The sequence below is a fragment of the Meleagris gallopavo genome, chromosome 2 (genome assembly GCF_905368555.1).
Source record: "Meleagris gallopavo chromosome 2, MGAL_WU_HG_1.1, whole genome shotgun sequence".
Taxonomy (NCBI): domain Eukaryota; kingdom Metazoa; phylum Chordata; class Aves; order Galliformes; family Phasianidae; genus Meleagris; species Meleagris gallopavo.
In genome coordinates, this window is record NC_139405.1 from 454,105 (window position 1) to 474,416 (window position 20,312).

At 36.8% G+C, this 20,312-nt stretch overlaps 1 protein-coding gene across 2 annotated transcripts in view; it reads left to right on the plus strand.

Annotated features, from left to right (window-relative positions):
- The first annotated feature begins 14 nt into the window (after positions 1 to 14).
- The window catches only part of PUS10 (pseudouridine synthase 10), a 33,004-nt gene continuing 12,706 nt past the window's right edge, over positions 15 to 20,312 (plus strand). For both annotated transcript variants that reach the window (XM_010706364.4, XM_085218478.1), the window contains exons 1-8: positions 15 to 415; positions 1,898 to 2,164; positions 3,827 to 3,913; positions 11,226 to 11,260; positions 12,756 to 12,867; positions 14,570 to 14,631; positions 17,119 to 17,164; positions 19,411 to 19,475. In XM_010706364.4, the coding sequence (XP_010704666.2) occupies positions 290 to 415; positions 1,898 to 2,164; positions 3,827 to 3,913; positions 11,226 to 11,260; positions 12,756 to 12,867; positions 14,570 to 14,631; positions 17,119 to 17,164; positions 19,411 to 19,475 (800 nt within the window). In that variant the 5' untranslated portion in view covers positions 15 to 289. The remainder of the gene's footprint in view (positions 416 to 1,897; positions 2,165 to 3,826; positions 3,914 to 11,225; positions 11,261 to 12,755; positions 12,868 to 14,569; positions 14,632 to 17,118; positions 17,165 to 19,410; positions 19,476 to 20,312) is intronic.

Here is a 20,312-nt window from a genome sequence, read left to right on the forward strand (position 1 = left end):
CCGCCCCTATCGACGCGCCCCGCCCCTATCGACGCGCCCCGCCCCCGCCGCAGTGGCTGTGCCGCTCCTGCCGCCTGCTTGGCGCGGGCCTGCGTGCAGTGCTGTGTGCGACTGGGGGCTGTGCGTCGGCCTGCTGTGCCGTGTGGCTGTACGGGGTTGTTCCCTAGCTTTTCTGGCACCACGGCTACTTCCTTGGGAGTGAATGAATTCTTTTATTGTCGATTTGCTGAGTTGCGTTTATCGTTAGCCTCTTCCTTTTTTTTTTTTTTTTTAATATAACTTGTCTAGCATGTCTCCTTTAACAGAAAAGGACAGACCGATTGTTCAGCTGTTACTGGGCGCTGGCACGTGCCCACGATGTATTTTCAGATTCTGCCGTGTGGGATCACAGACGCTTTATAGACATCCATACAAGGTTTGTTCTTTGTATTTCTCATTAGAACGTGCAACCGTATGAATGCAGTATTATTTGCACGCTCCTTGGAGGAGAATGATGTTGTTTGTATTCTTGGCAAAACGAGTTAAGAGATGTGACTGCTGAACTGTGCAAACTTTAGAAATTACAGTAGTGTTGTGGTATAAGAATTCCTGTGAGTTTGGTGTTAGGTTTATTAAGTTGCTGTGTATTCCCTGAAAACCCCTGTAAATAGGACAGAGCAACTTCTGCACAGCTCTATCACTCACGCAGTGTAGCTATGATGGTTCCCTCCTTTGTTTTTCCTTTAATGCAGTAAGTAGCAAAGGGGCTGTGGATCACTGCAGCTGATTCAGGGCCTTCCCTTTTTGCCTCATATTTCTTCCATCTTCCAGCAGAATTGGTTGAGGGATGTAGCTAAGAATGGCGCAGGTGAAGGATAGGTCCTCCACTTTCATTCAAACAGTGCCTGTTTAGCTGACCTTCCCGCTGAAATTCAGTGTTCTTAATTTTTTTCCCAGTTGTGCACAATCAGTCTTCCTGTTTTCTTGTATTATGCACTTCTCAAATTGTTTTTGGCTATTTGTTCCTCCACCATGTTGATTCTTAGAGTTCTCATTTTGTAGGCCCATTATTTCTGTGTATCTGCCCTAATGTGCTGTCTTTATGTTTGTGTGTTACTTTCACTCAAGCTTAGACTCTCCAGAATTATTCTTCCATGTCTTTCTTCCTTATCCTTTTTTCATTTTTAATCAGCTCTCTCTGTTGAGAAGTGTTGTTGTGTGTGCTGTTTATCATTCTTTTGCAGCTCTACCCAATTTTCATCTGAGTTGCAACAACACAGTAACTGCTGTTATTGAAGATGTTTTAATAAAACTTTTTATTCTGACCTGCGTGTTACCTCTACCTTTAATTCTTCCTAAACTTCAGATATATGGTTAATTCTCTCTCCTCACCAGCACACACTCAGGAATATTTCTAAACTTCTCATTACATGAATGAATGAGACGTACTTTGTCACATGTGTTTAACTTCACCATCACATTTATCTGCTCTAATTTTCTTCTCGTACTCTGGTAGCCAACTGTCTTCGTTGTGTGGGCTAACCGTGTTGGAGGAGTTAAATTCTTAGGTAATCTGAACGGCAAAAAGGCAATAAAACACCTGTTTTCCTTGAGCATTGATGAGGCTGAAGATAAATGCATTTCTGCAAGTCAGTCTGTAAAAATGTTTCCAGTGTTCTTGGATGGTAAAGAAGTCTGTTCAGCAAAAATCTTTTTTTTAATAAAATTTTGACAGAAATTTATTTTTTATTGTCAAAGTGTCTTTTGGTATATTTTACAAGTTGTTAGTTACGTACACAAAGACTAAAGCTATAGGTGGTTTCTTCTGCTTCTTTAAACCCATGTCTGTTAGTGCTTTTTACGGCATTGAATTAAAGAGGAAAAGTCAACAACACTAAAATCCCTCTGTTTGTGTTAGGAGTTGATGAAGAATTTGAAGCAATTCCTGAAAGGTAATCAAGAAAAAGAAGATACAGCTTGCTTTGATGTAGATGGTCCACCTTGTAAGCGATTCAGACGTGGACATGCAGAAGAGGGGCCTGATGATCTGAACCAGAATGGAGTGCTCAGTCAGATTCCTTTGGTTAATGATGATAATGCTGCTGTGGAGAACTCAGCTGTAGACGTTTGCAATGTGTGTTTGGGAATTCTTCAAGAGTTCTGCGAGATTGACTTTGTTAAAAAGGTAAATGATCAGTTCTTAATCTATACACGTACTTTTTAGGAGCTTTTGTACATTAGGGTCTGAAGTATAGATCTGGTGATTAGAAAGACTGTACAGTTAAACAATTGAGAGAGGGAGCAAACCAAACTGAAACATTTACTTGTGTTGAATATTTGAGTTGTAGATGGCGCCATTCAGCATTCATACTGCTCATTGACATAGTGTTTGCAAACCTATTTTGCAGCTGGAAAATAAAATTTGTTTGTGTGACCATGTTTTATCCAAGGTTTGTTATAATATAACTTCAAAAAGAGAAGTATAAGTGCAATGGAATGACAGACAGGAGCATATTTTTGTAATCAGGTTAGGAGCTTAAAGTACAAGTGAAACCTCACTGTAAATGAATCTCTCTCCCCTTTTTGCTATGTAAGGGCAAAATGAGGAGGCATCGAATGCTGTGCTATTCAGTTTAACTGTTTCTAATATAGGAATGTTTCTTTACCATATGGGACTATTTAGAAAGCCACAAAGGAAAAAATGTGTTTGGTGGTACAACAGATTGCAGATAATAAAGAAAAAAGGAGTTAAGAGAGAGTATGGACATAATGCGTGTTGCAGATATTCATCTCTGAGCAATACAATTGCTTATGTGACAAACCAAAATATTAGCTAGAAATGCCACTTGCATTTGAGATGTTTGACTGAGCTTTAATGGAAATGAATTTGATTTAATGACGTTAATATATCTAAAAATAGGGCCAAGGGAGCATACTACATAGATTCCATTGAATTGTTGGATGCTTCTTTTTTTTTTTCTCCACTGAAAGAATACACATATTTTAATTGAGCCTACTTTTAAGACTTGTTTCAGAGTTATACTCTTTTGTAACAGTAGAAAATCTCATAACATGCTCTTGCGCACAGGCACGTTTATTAAGGCACCACAAAATCTGATTCTCTCACAAGGAAATTTCCTTATCAGAGCTGCTGATTTCATCCTGAAGGCTCATAATTAGTCTTTGTCCCTTTTTGTAGAAACATCTAGCCATCAGCTTTCACTAACTTACTTTAAAACATTTGATGCATGTTTGGGTTCTTCCTATGATTCCAATGACTAACATGGTTTTTATATCAAAGAACAGTAGAAGTCTAAGTGATGTTCCTGCTTATTTGTAATAGCTGTATACTAATCCTTAGAAAATTCTGTCATAAACTAAAAGATGAAATGTTCCATTGTCTTCTGTTATTTTGAAGATTGATTGAATTATTACTGTGAATACCTTTTTGTTCCTATCTTATGACAGGAACTTAAAAGTTTTTATTGTCATAGAATTGTATCTGTGCCATGAAGAAAAATATTCTGAGTCAACTCTTCTAGTGTGTGGTCTCTGTGGTATAATATTTCCTGCAATATATTTGTATATATGGTTTTAGCCTTAAAAGAACGAGTTTTCTTATTTAATAATGTCACATGCCAATAAGAATAGAGGTCATTAATAAGATCTCTTTTCAGGCTTGTATTTTAATAAGTTGTTAGGGGTTAATCTAGTTTGTATATTTGGCATCTATCTGAATGTGTACTAATATGGATTTACAGCAGTTATGCTAGAATAAAGAACACCCTAAAAAATTATCAACTTAGTTCCATTGCTGTAGTTCAATATTAATATTCTTCTTTTCCAGATGTGTGAAAAGGTTAATTCTTCTGACTACCAGTTCACCAGTTTTGTACTTTCTGTGTCACTACCACCACAGCTGTCTGTCAGGGAGGTGAGTTTTGCAGATACTTCTTTATAAATTAAACACGTATTAAAGAAGGTAACTGTGGAAGGTACGGATTGGCGATAGTTTGATTTTTAATTGCTATCGTTCCAAAAAAAAAAAAACCAACCCCAAACCTTGCTGCAAGTGTAGTCTGCTTTCCCTTTCCTTTTTGCTAAGTACTATCATAATTAGCAAGGTGTTTGAGTCACTTCAGTTTTCATTTAGCCTGGGAGCTACTTTGCATCTGAAAAAGTAAAAGAGGATCTTCTCAGGGAAGGAACAGCACAGCTGGTGCCTTTCCTGAAATAAATGAGAATTGGTAGTTCAGAGTAGAAGTTAAGAAGTTCGAAGATGAACTCTTTAACTTCACAGCATTTTAAATGCTGTAAAAATACGTATTTTGGTAGTCACCTGTCTTGAGTGTTGTTGAAAGTCTGGATTTTTACAGTTGTCGTCGCAAAACTACTATTTTGATAGCAGTTTTTATCTTAAATTGTTAAGAATTGTTGGCTTAAATTTAAAACTTAAATTGTTTACATTTTAGTCATTTAATTACATAAGATAATGATAGCATGGGCACATATGTATCCCTGATAGTTCTTTTGAAGATTGAGGGAGAATATTAGGCATATTGTAACTTTATCAGTAAAGTGACTATTATGTGATGTTTTACAATGTTACCTTGTTTCTTAATGAAGCGATGAAGTGATTCAAAAATTCTGTTGTAAAAAGCAACTTGTAACTCTTTAATATAGGTGCCTGTAGACCTAGTAGTATAAACTTGAGTGAATGTTGCAGAAACTAGTATTGATCCTCTTGGATTTGCATATTAATCTGTGACCAGGTTTGCTCTCATTCTGCACAGTTCTAGTGTTCAGTATTATTGTTAGTTCTTACATCTTGAGCAAATGCCAGTGTAGGAACTTGTGCTAATGTATGTTCTGAGTCCACATCAGGCTACCTGCTTCCTATCCAAATCTAAGCGTAGTTGTGTTGGCCACTTCAGCTGCCACTGTGTCTGGTAAAATAATGCTAGAAAAAATTGCTTTTTGCAATTTGTGTTTGGATAAACTCTTACTACTCTCTTTTCATTTTATGGTCGTCCAAGAAATGAGATTTATTAAAATCAAAACAAAAACAACCCCCCCCCCCCCCCCAAAAAAAAAAACAACCAAAAAGCCAACACTTTCAGGCTAGTTAAGTATATGGACATAGAATTCCAAATGTTGGTCAAAATTACCCCCAAGTTTGTGCTTAGAGTTAACCAAAGAAATGTTACCTTTAAAATAAAAGAGGAGCCCTATTATATCCAGGATGCCAGTGATAGACTCTTTTCAATTTCCAGTTCCAGAAAGGAATTTCTATTTCTTGTTGTGTTTGTGAGTGAAAAAGAAAGTAATGAACTCAGTCTTTTGCCTTGAGTCTCAACTGTACTTCTCATGTTATCAAGTTTTTAATTCATTTTCATTATGCATATTTGGCTTGACAGTTACAGTTTATCTGGCTTTAAGATATATGTTTTTCCTCATAGCTTACATGTATAACTAAGAGGTGAGGCAAGAAAAATTTGATGCTGCTGGTGAAGAACCTGTTTATGGGTCTTTACCATAATGCCTCGGTAGGGGGTGTTCTTGCATTGCAGTTCTAGCTCAGTGGTGTTCTGCTGGTCTGAACAAGTAGGGCGATTCTCTCTGCTTTGAGGCAGTTTTGGCTGCAAGTGGAAGCAAAAAAGAATAATTTGCTTCAAAGAATTCCTCTTGCTGAATGAAATCTCGATGATGCCCTGAGATTATGGAATGGGAAAACTATCTTGGCAAATGTAGTTAGTAGATTTATTACTTTATAATAACTGTCTTCTAATGCAGTAAATTATCAACTTGATAAAAAGAGTGAGATGATGTAGTTCTTAACCTGTCCATCTGCTTCATCTGAGGTTTCTGGTTCTTACGTTCAAGCAAACAAACAATACGTGCTTGGTACAACCCAGGCAATAACATATATGATTTGGGTTCAGAGGTGAGCAAGAGGAATGAGATGAATGAATGGGAAGCAGCAAAAATATGTATGTTCTCTTTGGAAACAGTTTTGATTCATTTGGGACCTGCATTAGAAGGTTTCTACTGTGATTTCTATTCCACACCTTCAGTCTTGCCAAATGCTCACTCATCTGTTTATATAATTGTGCTCTGAGGAGATGAAAATGGTTGATAGTGGTGGTGAGAAAGAACTTGCTTAAAACTATGGGATTTTGTTTACCACCTATTCATTTACCACTTCAGAAAATTGTTGAAAACAGTTCCCACTTTGTAGTTACAGAAAAGCAGCAAGTGATTGATAGAAGTGGGTGTATTTTGAGATGTTCTTGTTGAGATTATGATCTTTTGTTAAATCTTGCTTTTAATTTTTTAAGTTGCACTCCGCAAGAACATACATAATTTTATAATAAAAGGACAACCCGAAGACGGCCTTCCTTGTCTTAGTGACCTTTTGTATGACATGCAGATTTTCTCACTTACTTTAAAAAAAAAAAAATAATAATCAGAAACTGTCTTTTAGTATTACCTTCTACTAATTTAATTGTAACAGTTGTTATCCTGCTAATCCTAAAATGTAGGAATGAAGAAGAGGAAGACATAAAATTAATGTTTGCATAGCATTTGTATCTGTAATGCACGGAAGCTATCACCTCTTTCTAGAAGTAGGATATTTGATTGAAATAAATCATAAATACAGCAGTTCCAAGTTTATGTTAGATAACTATATTATAATATGAAGTGAGTCGTGCCCTTCAAAAGCGTGACTATTAGCTGTGTCTGTAGTCTCAGTTGTGATCCATCATCCTGATATTTGCTACAAGGACATTCATGCAAATAGCATGTATAGTCATTATTCCCCGTAGGGCTGTGTATACCTCATCATGGAATTCCCCATCTCTGGCTCTTCTCTAATACAGAGAAAAAGTGATATGGCTGGAATTGCACATGGTATTTCAACAGTTGCCATTGTGATTCCTCAGATAGCATTAGAATAATATCCTGCAGCTTGCAATCAATACAGTGCCTGTGCTAGTGTATTTCAGAAATATGTTAGGTTTTAAGTATTGCCCTGCAGGCTTGAGCTCTGTAATGAGCATCTTTCATTTTCAAACCACTTTTCAAACATAACGTAATTATGAAATAGAAGGATCTGATCCCCTGCTTTGCATACATCTGGGAAAGGGCAGAGCTGGGGAATTAAGGCACGAGTAGAGGGATTGTTTGAATCTGATTTATAATTTGGGGTCTTTTGACTTATGTGCTCACTACACCCTAATCTATTGTTTCCTCTTAACTGAAGGGGAAAAGTAATTTAAAATCCCCTTTAATTATCTTTAACTTTGGAGTCAATAGAGAGAAGGTGAAATTTGTCCTGTGGTCTTATTTTAGTAGTTAGTAACACATGTAAGTTTTCTCGACTTTCTGATTCTACTCCCATAAAACAGGGAAAGGGGGTGAGATTGGCCACCCAACTGATTACCGAACATACAATGTGCTTTAAATCAATACATATATGATTGTTTAAATTGGCATTTTTGGATGCAGACTTCTAGACGTGGTCATATTCTCTAGTTTAGATATATGTTCAAGGAAATTCAGTTTGAAGCTCATTTTATTTATGATTTTATTTGGGTTATTATGCAAACAAGATTATTATATACCTCAAGGTATTTTGTGAAGAAGTCTTACTCATACTGTCTACATATGCAGTGTAATGAATCACACTGAATTTGAGTAAACAGTACTCCATTGATACAACTATATTTATTTTGCTCACTAACGAGCTGATTTGTGTATTATGTATCTAACAAACTCTATGTGGTTTCTTCACCATATCTCTTTCCCCCTACTACTTCTAACACCGTTTTTAAGATTGCCTCATTCTTTTAGATGTACCAAAGGAAGATGAATTTTTGACTGAGTTCCTCTATCAGCATATAAAAGTGATATATGGTATGTTTCATTCTGATTTTAACCAAAAGATGATGCAACCATGTCTGTGCTCAGAAAAGTTCGATACATGTTTTCCAACCTCTTTATTATTTCCTTGACAAAAGATATTATTATGGCATAATTTAGACTAGAGGAAGATCGTTTGAGGTCGAAGTTAGAATTTTGGTTAATTTCAGTTTAGTAAAGTGTGTTTTCAGCGTGATGCAGAAAACTCCTCGAGAGTAGCTCTGCTGAGAAGGACAAGGGAGTCCTGGTAGATGAAAAAACTTAATGTGAGCCAGCAGCACGCACTCGCAGCCTTGAAGACCAATGGTATGCTGGGTTCCATCAGAACAGTCTGGGGGGACAGCAGGGTGAGGAAGGTGATTGTCCCTCGTGAGGTCCCACTGAGTACTGCATCTAGGTCTGGGTTCCTCAACAGAGGAAAATTATAGAGCTTTTGGAGAGGCTCCAGAGGAGAACCATGAAGATCATCATAGGACTGGAGACCTCTTCTATGAAGAAAGGTTGAGGGAGCTGGGCTTGTTCAGAGTGGAGGAGAGAAGGCTCCAGGGAGACCTCATTACAGCTTAACAATATTTAAAGGAAGGTTATTAATAGGAAGGCAATCAACTTTTTACATGACTAGATAGTAGTAGGACAAAGGGAATAGTTTTAAACTAAAAGGGGTTTAGTTTAGATGTTGGGGAAGTTTTTCACTGAGAGGGCAGTGAGGTGCTGGAACAAGCTGCCCAGAGAGGTAGTGGATATTCTGTCCATGAAGATGTTCAAGGCCAGATTGGATGGAGCCCTGGGTAACATGATATAGTGTTTGATCTAGTGGTTTGGCAACCCTGCCTGTGGCAGAGGGGTTGGATGGTCTTTGAGGTCCCTTCCAATCCAAGCCATTCTGTGATTCTGTGAACAGCAGTAACTCTTAATGCATTGCAGAGTGAAAAACATAAAGCTTAAATCACTGTAAAACTACTGGAAATAAGCAAGAGATAATCATATGGGATTAATATGACAGTACAAAGAGAAGTGATTGAGACTGCGAAGGGATGCACTTTTAAAATGTCTTTGAATTCTTGGTCCCTTTAAATTTTGTTCAAATCTGATAGCATTGCACTGATTTGAAGGCTGTGGCTTCTTCATGCCTACTTTTGTGTTTTTCTGTTATCATTTCCTAGCAGTGGTAATTTTAATTATGCTTTTGACTTATGTTACAACTAATATTAAACGTTGTACTGCTTAGTTCCACTTGTTGATCGTGACACCTAAGTTCAGGATCTTCTATTTTGGGCACTATCATGTTAAAGAAGCCTGCCATATTATGTTTCTTTAGGTATGTAAGGCTACTGTGGGTGGGCAGCAGAGTATGATGAAGTATTTATAAAAGATGGATTGAAGGCAATCAAGCATTAGAGGAGGTTGCTCAGGGAAGTGGAGAAGTCTTCATTACTGGAAGCTTTCAAGACCCAATTGGATAAGGCCCTGAGCAACCTGGTCTGATTTCATAACTGTTCACGCTTTAAGCACACGGTTGGATAAAGACCGTCTGACATCCCTGAACTTTGTTATTGTCTCTCATGTAAATCAAATATTGTTTCATGGAACCTCCATTCAAAGTAGTATATCTGGAGCTGCAGAAGCTGGTATTCACTTCATATTCTCCTTTTCATTTCCCAGCTGAGCTTCTTGTTTTTCACAAATCCTGTGTGAAGTCTGCTCAAATAAGCAATTGTTAGTGAATTCCAGTGTTTGTACCAACAGCTCTTTCAGCTTTCTGATAGTATATCGCTCTGTTCTTCAGCTTTTCCATATTCAGCATGTATCTCCTTAACTAAGTGGTGTGCTGTAAATGAGTGGTTCATGATTAACCTAAGACTAAGTATGTCTTTTAGTTAGTGCTTTTATTTATTATGGATGCTAACTCTGTTTGTTTTGTTGTTGTTGTTTGTGTGTTTATTTTTTTAAAGTATGCCTGATCAATTTTCAAATACCATTTGACATTTGTTTTCATTTCTCTGTATGTGCTGGCTGCACTTGAATTAGGTTATCAGTTCTCCTAGTTATAGTGTTAATAGCAAGTTTGGAAGTGCTTTTATTGCAGCCTGATCTGTTTTTAAAGATAGATGAGATTTGAGGTTACTTGGTTGTCCATTTGTAAACTGATGTCTTAGAAATTTATGCAGTTTATTTCAGAGATCTGGGACTTCCCAATGCCTTTTGTGTCATTTCCAGGGTCTCTCTGGTAGCAGACTGAATGCTCATTAGTACTCAGTAATACTAATTTGGTTTTCATTTAGCCAGATTTGTGAGTATATTCGATATCACTAGGAAAGTAAAAACTGAACTAATGTTATCAGCAGGGGAAACCTAATTTTTTGTCAGTGTGGAACAAAAATGGTCCTTAGCTTTTCCTGCATTCAGGATTTAAACTTTTAGTGTATATAGATACTGCAATCATAACAACTTCAGCTTTGCCTACTTATCTTCAATTATTTCTGAAATGGAAGAGCTGTTCTGCAATAAATAAATAAATAAAAGTGGGTAGTTCTTTTGTATTTTACATTGTAAGACATATACACTTGTTCCTTCAAAATGTAGGATGAAATTTCAGGAGTGATAAATGGAGATGTATAGGAAGGAGTGCATAAAAGTGAGAGCTTTTTCAAAGAGTTAGAGAACAGGGATAATATTATGACAATAGCTTTGAAAGGACTGTGTTGACTGACACTTTAAAAATCAGCAAGTGGAAAAGAAAAACAGCAAAATATTCAAATGTTTGTGAAATAAGAAAACTTAGCTTAGCACAATGGGGGAAAAGAATCATTTATCTTCAAGTCTTTTCCTTTGCTTTTTGTTGCCCACAGTTCCATATATATCAGATTGTCCTAGGAACTGATTTAAATTACTTAGGATGTCTCATGTGGGGATAGCACACTCTCTCTGCCATGTAATCAATTATTTGTTCTGCAAACGTGTTAAGCTTCCAATTGATGTGATGGAAAACTGATTAATTTTTCTGCTTCCCAAAAGCTTACCTATGTTTCTGTGAGTGTAGTGATGGGAGAATGAGCAATAAAGTAAGGAAGAGCTCACGCATGCAGAGTGAGTCTCTGGGGAAAAGAACAAACACTAATTCTGTCTTTTTACTCCTAAAGCAAAAGCTAACTTAAAATCCTAATGCTTCCTTACTGACCTGAGGTTGTTTTTAAACTTTAAATTATTATTGTTGTTGTTGTTGTTATTTTTCTAGCACTTTCTCAAACAGTTGAAGTTTTGAGCTTTAATTTCACTTGCATTTTTTTTCTCTTTTCTTCCTGGGCTTGGCTGATGACATACAGCATGCTGCTTGGCTGCTGGTAAAACAGGAAATGGGGTGAGTAGTTTCTTTCGGCAGTTCTCACGTCATGTCTACTAGAGTGTCCCAAAGAATTGGAGAGAGATACTCTTACTACAACTTTTATTTTCAGCATAGCTGAAATGAGACACCACTTAATGCAATGGACCTGCTGAGATATTTATTCAAGAAAAATTTTTGAGAAAGGAATTAATACCATATTTTCAAGATCAAAACAGTTACTTTCATTTAAAGGTGCTTCAACTAACAGTTGTGGAATGTGTAGAATTGCTTTCCTATGAAAGAGTCAGAGTAAAAGATAAATCACTTCTTATTTTGAGACTAATTTTAAAGCCGTTGTTTCATTAATTTGCTTCAGAGAGGATTAACCTGTATAGAGCAGATATTGTCATTGGGTCTGTTCATGCAGGACGTATGCTTTGCTCTGCAAGTTCTCTAACAAGGGGTTTGAAACTGTATGCTGGCATTCTTACCGGCAACTGCTCCTTTTAACTTTTCTCTGCATAGGCAAGACATGGGAATAAAGCTTGGTCTTGTACCTACAGTCAGTTGAGCTTGCCCAGCAAGGTCAACTGAGATTTTATCTGGACTTTTTCCCCTCTGGAATTTGTGCCTGTTGAAGTTCATGTCCTTCCTTTAACGAAGGAGTGAATCATTCCTTTAACAACAGAAAAATGTCTTACATTAGTGTTGTGGGTTTGTTTTGCTTTAAAACAAAGGATTTTTTCTGACAGTCTCTTTCTAACCTCTTCTCCATGTAGACTCTGAAAGGGTTTTGGTAACTTTTGATCTGCCATGAAACTACGATGTGTTCTCTCACACAGGAAAGAAAAGAACATTCTTAAGCTGTTAGTTAAAGAAACATTAGCAAATAGAAACAGGACAAAACGTGGTATTATCTTATCTGGAACATCTATGAGGAGATACTGGGCCAGGGTGCTGAGAACAAGATTTAGATAGAAAGCTTTTACTGAAGTTGAACTAGATGTTGATTTAAGAAGGATGTTGATATAATAAGGATCCCAGCTCCATCTGCATGTACCTTCTGTCTTTCTTGTATTAACATAAATACTTATGTGAACACCAATAGAGCTGATCATCTCACTGATCTGTCTGGAGGAAGAAACAAGAACTGCTCCTTTTAATGGATTTAGATTTACTTTAAATGGGATCAGTGTACTGGTATGATTTACCATGCTGGGTAGAGTCAGCCTGCACATGATTATTTGTTTACTGGAAGGCATCTTATCTCAAATCCTCGTCTGGCCTTACTGCTTCCTCAACACCTTTTTTGTTGATTCAAAACAAAGATTCATTGCAATTATAAGAAGCCTTGCAACAGCCTTTCTTTCATGCTGTGCTCTGTATGTATGCGTAGCACGTTTGTCCTTTTTATTTGTACACTGCTTGTTCACCTGCAACTAGTTACTTAAGTTTGTCTTGAAATATCATATGGTATCTATCTTTGACAGAGTCCTGTGCAAGTTATTATTTCTTTATGTATGTTATTCAGAAAACTGGGCCTTTCCTTGGCAAAGGATGACATTGTTCAGCTGAAAGAAGCTTATAAGTGGATTATTCATCCCCAGTTGTCAGAGGAGTTGAGTGTTCCCACTGATGGAAAGGTACTGTGTTGTATAAATAAGAAAATACTTTTTTTCTGTGCGTTTGATTTGTTATTTTTTTTTTTTCACATATGCGTATATAGATAGAAAAGTATATATGCTTTCTTTTTTTTCCTCTTTAGGAGATAAGTTGTATTTACATGCACTGTAGGGGGAAGCAGGGGAGGAGTTCTTTTAACCTGAGATCTTCTAGTCTTAATGACAAGGGGACCAATCTTCATTTCTATACACAGAGACATTGCATACAATGGGATCATTGTAGTATTTTGCTAAGTCTCTTGCTCTTTGGCTGCCACTCTGCTTTTATCAAAGAGACTTTTCTAATTTTTTAATTTTTCAGGATCTTTGTTTTCCAGAGGCTAATTCCTTCTTTTCTTTATGTTTTCCTTCTTTGCTTTCCCCTTACTGCCAGCACTGTTACTGCTCTGTGAGATAAATTGTATAGGCTATTAGTATGTTAAGTTCTATGGATAGAATATATTTCTGAAACATTCTAAGGGAGGAAAGACTAGTGTTTGTTCATTTTAATAACTGCTAGAGATAGGCACGTTGGAACTTGTGCTAGTGAATAAACAATAGGATTTTTTTTTTTTTTCCAAACCATATTTAACTTTTGAATTCTGTCAAACATTCCTGAAATGTTTCTGAAATGCATTGACTGGATGGAACCTTGAGAAGTTGTCAGACAAATCCAGAAATGCTATCATCTTGACTGTAATCAATCTCTGCAAGCGTGGCTGAAAGTCCTGCTGAGGACAAAGCAGTCTGTAGTTATTTTCATCAGCTGTAGGACTGATGCCATGACTATACTCATTCAGTCTTTAAGTTGATTTGTCAACATCCAGAGTAGTTACAGATTGTCTTTTCCCAGAGTACTAATTGAAAGCATCCGTTTTGTCTTAGTGAAGCAAGAATCATCCAGTCACCCTGAAGGTGATCCAAAAAGAAACAAACTTCTTACATACCAAGTTAGCAAACACCCTACAAGGCTTAGACACTAAGCACTTCAGACTCTGTTGTAGCATAAAGGTTACTTTTCTAGTGCTCTTTATCTATAAGCCACTTGAATATTAGCCAATCTTTCCAATAGCCCTCTTGAGATACACTGGTATCTGAATAACAGAAGTAATGAGTGTTGTTTGCCCAAGGCCAAAGAGGGAATTGGGGATAGAATTGAGATTACAGTAGTTTCTAGTCTAGCTGTTAGTCCACTAGGACATGTTGCCTTTCTTTGCCCCAAAGCCATCCAGTCATTGCAAACGAAGCTCCTGACAAAATTCTACAGTGATGAATGCTACAGGGTTTTTATCTTTATTCCACGCTTTCCCAGAAGGTGTGTTAAGTTTAGTGACCATAATAGGCTTTGAGTATATACTGTCTCTGACTCAGTTCTCCCTGTGCAGAATGGGGCCGATATCTATGATGTATAGGTCACTCATGTTTTTGAAGTGTTCTGAGATCATCTTTGAGTACTTCAGAAATGCAAATAGTGTTATGGCTCAAGTTTTAATGTATTTCTTTATATTATATTGCAGAATATATATATAGAATATATTATATTGTATAATAAGTGTATTACTTCCTCTTTTGTCTGCCTCTTTACTATTTTCCTATTATTACAGTATATAAAAATATCCTCCTGGCTTGTTTAACAAAGTATTATACACCATCCTTTTTTTTTTTTTTTTTTTTTTTAATCTAGAGTTTGTTTGAAGTGAGCGTGGTCTTTGGTCACCCAGAAACAGATGAGGAGTGCTGTTTCCTGTAAGTTTTGATGTAAATAACATAAGATCTTTTATCTAAATATTGTACAACTTCATTGGTTTGGATTTGCTACAGGTGAGAATATGCAGTGTTTATAAGCTAGAATGGGGCCTGTGTTTAAACTTGCTTGTATTTAGATAAAGCTGCAGAGCTTAAAGTTACTCCATTTCTGTCTGGTTAATTCTGTGCTTTAAATCCACTAAAGAAAATCATTCTGAATTTTGATTTGAGCTGGAAGGAGAACATTCAAATCAGCTGTTGAATTTCAGCCCTTTTCAAACTCATTACCCTTTCCAGTATAGCTTGTATCATTTGAAAATAAATAAATTCAAATCACATCATTTAGGGCAAGGGCATCTTTTGAGGTCATGCCTAGGTTTTCCCTCATCCTTCTCATGGATGGATAGGAAGAAACAGAAGTTTCCTGGCCACTTCACACAGTCTTTTGGCTCACTCTTTAGAGTATCTGCCATATAAATCTTTTCTTAACACAAAGAAGCAAAATACTTCTGTGAATTTAGCTTAATATTTAGTCTGATTTCTCAAAATCTAGCAGTTGTTATATTATGGATAATTAGATTCAATCTTCCTGTTTGCTGATGCTTCCTGGAAAATTTGTGTTTCCACTCTTGTGCTCCTAGAACAAGTTAAAACCTAGTATAGAAGGAGGCTCTCCTTCAGATTTCTGTGTTGCATAGTGACTTCATCTCTGGAAACTAGGGATTCCCTTTCCAGTATTTAATAGATTTCCCTAGTTTTATCTCGTCTGGCAACTTGTGAATGCCTGATCTGCCACCTTCTTGGTTTTCAGCAACTGCATCCTTCTTATTTGTTGGGTAGAGGCATAGTGATGAGGTAATGCATGCTTGATTACCTGGTACTAGGAAGAAATGATTATCATCGTTTGCTGAACTTCTTTCCCTTCCAACATCTTCAAGACTAGGCAAAAATGAGATAAAGTGGTGTGGCCAAACTACCATTTTACATGCAGTCCTGTAAAAACTCCAAGTTTTCTGAATCAATCATACTTTTGTTCCTATTTATTTAACTTTATTTGATTAATTCCGGTTTCCTGAAGTGGTCTTCCTTCCTCTGAAACCTGGCAGCTCTTACTTTCAACTCATCCTTTCACTACCATTTTGTGACAGTTCAAAAATATTGATGCCAAACCTGTTATAGTGCCAATGTTGGTGCACCAAATATCTGTAGAATAGAAAACTGTAAAAAAAGTACTCAGATCTGTTCTGTGTGACTTGACAATATCCCTGTTTTTGTTTTTTTTTCTCTTTGTGGGATAATTAGTTAATGATCGGACATTTTTCTGAAGTAACAGCATATTGCCTAGCTTAATTACCTGATAGTTTCTCGGGCATTCTCTGTATGTGGAAGTACTCCTGAGGTTTTATTTAAGGTTTAATTTAAATAAGGAAATTTGGCAGTTATCAGGATGTTAGTCCTGACTGTCATATGGAAGCAAAGTAAGGCATTGTCTGAACTTGGAAAAGTCCCCCCTACTCCAGGTATGGTTTTGAATGGGATTTCCAGGTATGAAATCTGCAGTTTCTCCTCTCTCAAGCCCTCCTTGCATAGTTGCGTGTAGGTGGATGTGCTAAAATGACCCTTGGTATGATATGGATGATATGATATTGGCTTTTGATATATTGTTTATATTTGTTTATGTTTTGTTATGTATGTTTATATTCGGAGATTTGTATTTAAATTCTGGAAGAAGGGATTTGTGTCCCAAACTGTCCAGGAAGTTGTTTGTATAGAAACTGCAAGAGGACAGACCTACTTCTTTACAGTCTACTATAGTCTATAGAATTGATAAATTGTGTTGCGGGCTAGAAATCATCTCTAATTGTATACATAGAAATCCACTAATAGGAACAGCAACTTCCTCTACAGTACTCAGAAAAAAAAATTTATACTGAGTTGGCTTTCACTTTTGTGAAACAGACAAGAAATTCCTTTTGAAGTGGCAAAGCACAAATGGTACCAAACAGCGAGGGATTTTTTTTTTTCCATAGTAAGTTGAATTTTCCTATCCAGAAGCAGCAATTGGAATCTCTAATTTTGAAATGTCTAATTTGCAGTGTGCATGCAAGCATAGATTTCAAGATGTCAGCATACCTTGTGCGGAACATTAATTGTAACCTTTACTGAGAAGGACTGCAAAGGACTGAGAGATAAACTTAGGTGCTTTTCCATTCTATCTCAAAAGTGAAATGTATTTGTAAGCAGAAAAGGCTTACAATGCTTTGTGATTTATCTCTAGATCAAGTAATGCAGAGCTTCCCCCATTTGTGGTTTAGTATCAAATTGATTTAAAAATCTGCTCTTTGCTAAGCTGTGGAAGTGAGGTGTTGGATATATTGGTAAAAAGGCCATTAAATGTTATGCTTCTAAGTAGGACTGTCTCTGTTTTTTGTTTTGTTTTTTGCTTTTTCTGTAAGATTATTAGCTAATTTTCATTTCTGTATTTAGAGCCACAGTCTGTCCAGATTGTTTCAAGCCAGCAAAGAACAAACAGGTAGGATCTCATCACTGCTGTATTTCCTTTTTGACATTCAGAATTTCACAGCAAAAGGTACAACAAAAAACTTACACAGCTATTTTTTAACACTGCTTAATGTCTGTTTTTCCTGCATCAGAAATCTCTCAGAATTTTTACTTATCTGAAAATAGTCATCTCATTTTACTCACTAAACATTTCTCTGCTTAGGAAAATGATGAACTTGGTGCTTTTCTTTAGCTCATTTGTTTTCCAGATTGTCCAAATGAATACTTTAAGGAACATTCTCTATAAATACAGCCTTTAAGAGGAAGAATTTGAGTGTCTTGAATTAAAAGTAGCGTATAAAACATGATCCTCAATTTCTCTGTGAAGGAAACAATTCAGATAAGTCACACTCTGAAAATGAGACTCTGCGGCTGAAGGAGAATGATTACGTTACAGTTTTCATGTCCTGCGATCTGAATGAAAGGCACAGTACCTCCAGGATGATTTTATCCTGTCCACTTCTGGAGTGGGGAAGAAAGAAAAGAGACCTTGCCACTTGCTGCAGACCCTGAACACATTATGAGAAAAGAGGGTGATTAAGAATAAAAAGGAGTTGGAGGTAAACTGATGTGATTAGGACAGTAGGCGCGCTCAGAGGGAGAAAAGTAACTTCTGTCAGAAGTCTGTAGGAGACCTTTTGTTCTTTCTCATGAACAGTCTACCAACATTTGGTATGACCCTTGAATTTTGTCTACTATACTCCATTGCACAAATAAATACAATTTTTTTTTTTTTTTTTAGAAGCTTTGTACTGTGATAACTCACTGCTTGCTGCACTGCTTTCCTTTAAAAGTGGGGAAATCCCCCATAAAAAGCTAAACCAGCAGGGCCTGTTGAAACCACACAGGCAACAAGATGTAACAAAATGTAAAGGAAGAAATACAGTCTCTGAATCAGAGGCTCATCCTTAAAGAGAAGCTATGCTTGAAGTTAGTATCAAGGGCTGTGTTAATTAGAAGTGGAGTAAAAGCTGGATTCTGAGTAAAAATGTCTGAAGCCTATTGCTAGTTTAAGGGTTTTCCATCTCATATTCCTACGAGGATGGTGCATTTATCTTTAGTTTATGCTTAGATAGAGATGGAATAGCTTTCCTGAAGGCATTCTGGATGTCTGTGTTAGAGCAAAGACTTAAATACTCCTAGAAAGTAATCTAGTATTTTTCATTGTTTTTCCAAATCCCTGAGCTATGTGACTTTTCTGTTGCTTTCCACATACCAGGGCTCATCATCAGACTTATGATCTGAATGGATAATTAGACTTGAAGGGTAGTGGTTAATGGATGTCATATTCTATCTGGATGCTTATGATGAGTACTGTGATGAGGAGTCTGTCCTGGGATCCCTGCTGTTTTGTCAAAAGCCTGGAGGAGTGTGTGGAGACCATTCTCAAAAAGCATGCTGATGACAACGAATTGTAGGCCAGTAGGTACATTTGAGGGCAGAGCTGCCATTCAGAGTGACCTAGGAAGGCTGAAGGAATGGGTGGATGAGTACCCATATGAAATTTACTGCAACAAATACATAGTAGTTGGACACCTGGGAAGGAATAATGTCTAGCAATAACGTGGTCTGAGGACTGCCAGGTTGGGAAGCAGCTTTTTTGAAGATGCCCTGGGAGTTGTGGCAGCAGACAGCAAGCTGAGAAAGAGCACTGATCTCTGGCAGTAGTGGAGGCCAGCAGCATCCTGGGCTTTACTAATGGGAATGTAGCATGTAGACTGAGGGACAGTATTATATTCCTCAGCTGTATGGAGATCACATCCAGGTTTAGGCCCTCAGTGGAAAAAAGACATTGTTAAATTGGGAATCCAGCAGAGGACCTAGAAAGATAGTTAGACTTGGAATATACGTACCCTGTGAGGAGAGGCTGAGGAACTTGGTCTTGTTCAGCCTGAAGAAGGCATTTGAGAGGGCACCCTAGTACCTACAGAGATGTTGAGGGAACTAGGCTTTTCACTGCACTGGTTTTAGAAAGATGAGAGACAATGGGCACAAGTTGAAATGATAAGATTCAGAGAAGATATAAGAACAAGCCAAAGGAGGATTTAAAATCATATCCTGCTGAACTGGTAGTAGGTATAAGAAAACACAGAACATAATTGAAAAAACTGTATTGTGAGAAGTGTGTGGTGTATATGTTTTAAGATTTTTTTTCTTTTTTAGGCATGTCCTATCTTAGCTTCTCTTCTTGACTTCTTTTTTTATTTCACTGTGCAGTCTGTTTTCACTAGAATGGCAGTTATAAAAGCCCTAGAGAAGATAAAAGAAGAAGATTTTCTCAAGTAAGTATACACTGAAACTAGTTACTAATATTGTTTTTTTTGTAAAGAATTAGGATGGGCAGGTCAGTAGTAGAAAGGTATCTAAAAAAAATAGTTTTAATTCTGCTAGTTTTTTAGTTAAAATGTGTTGCATTTTAGGCTTCTGATACTAACATATAATTCTATTTTTTTTATTTAAAGAGTAATGTTAGAATGGAAAATTGGACATGATGCAAATGATGGTCTTTTTCCTATTAGGAAAAGTGCTTCATTGGTTTATTATGCCAGGAGCACTGCAGAAGAGAAAGTGCAGGTAAGAGAGCTGCAGTTCTGCTCTACAATTGCAGCAGTATGTCACTGCAGGTCTCTGGGCTGGCATGGGGTTTAGAATGATTAGAAGTGAAAACAATTTCTTGTAGTATTGCCAGTCACATACATTAAAAAATCTTCCTGTACATCCTCAAAACCACAGGAGAAATTTAGAAATCATGGAACTTTCATATGAATTTTGAACCTTAGAATTTGTAAGGCAAACTCCTCTTTACATGAATGATTTTTTTTCCCCCGTATTTCTAAATATTAGGAGTTGAATTTTAAGAAAACACCAAGCACTGTGAGGTGGTAGAGAAAAAGATCACTGTCAGGGGGAAGATATAAGTAGACTTTTTCTCAGTAGTGCACTATGTTTAATTGCATTAAATCTTCGCAGCTCTTTTTCTGGATTCCCAGCAAAGATTTAGTAATAGATAGTAAAGCTGGTTTTCACGCAGTGTTTCGTTCCATTATTTCTACATCTATAACATGGTATCTCTTATTAGCACACTTTGGAGTGTTACACACTTGTAATGATGGATGACA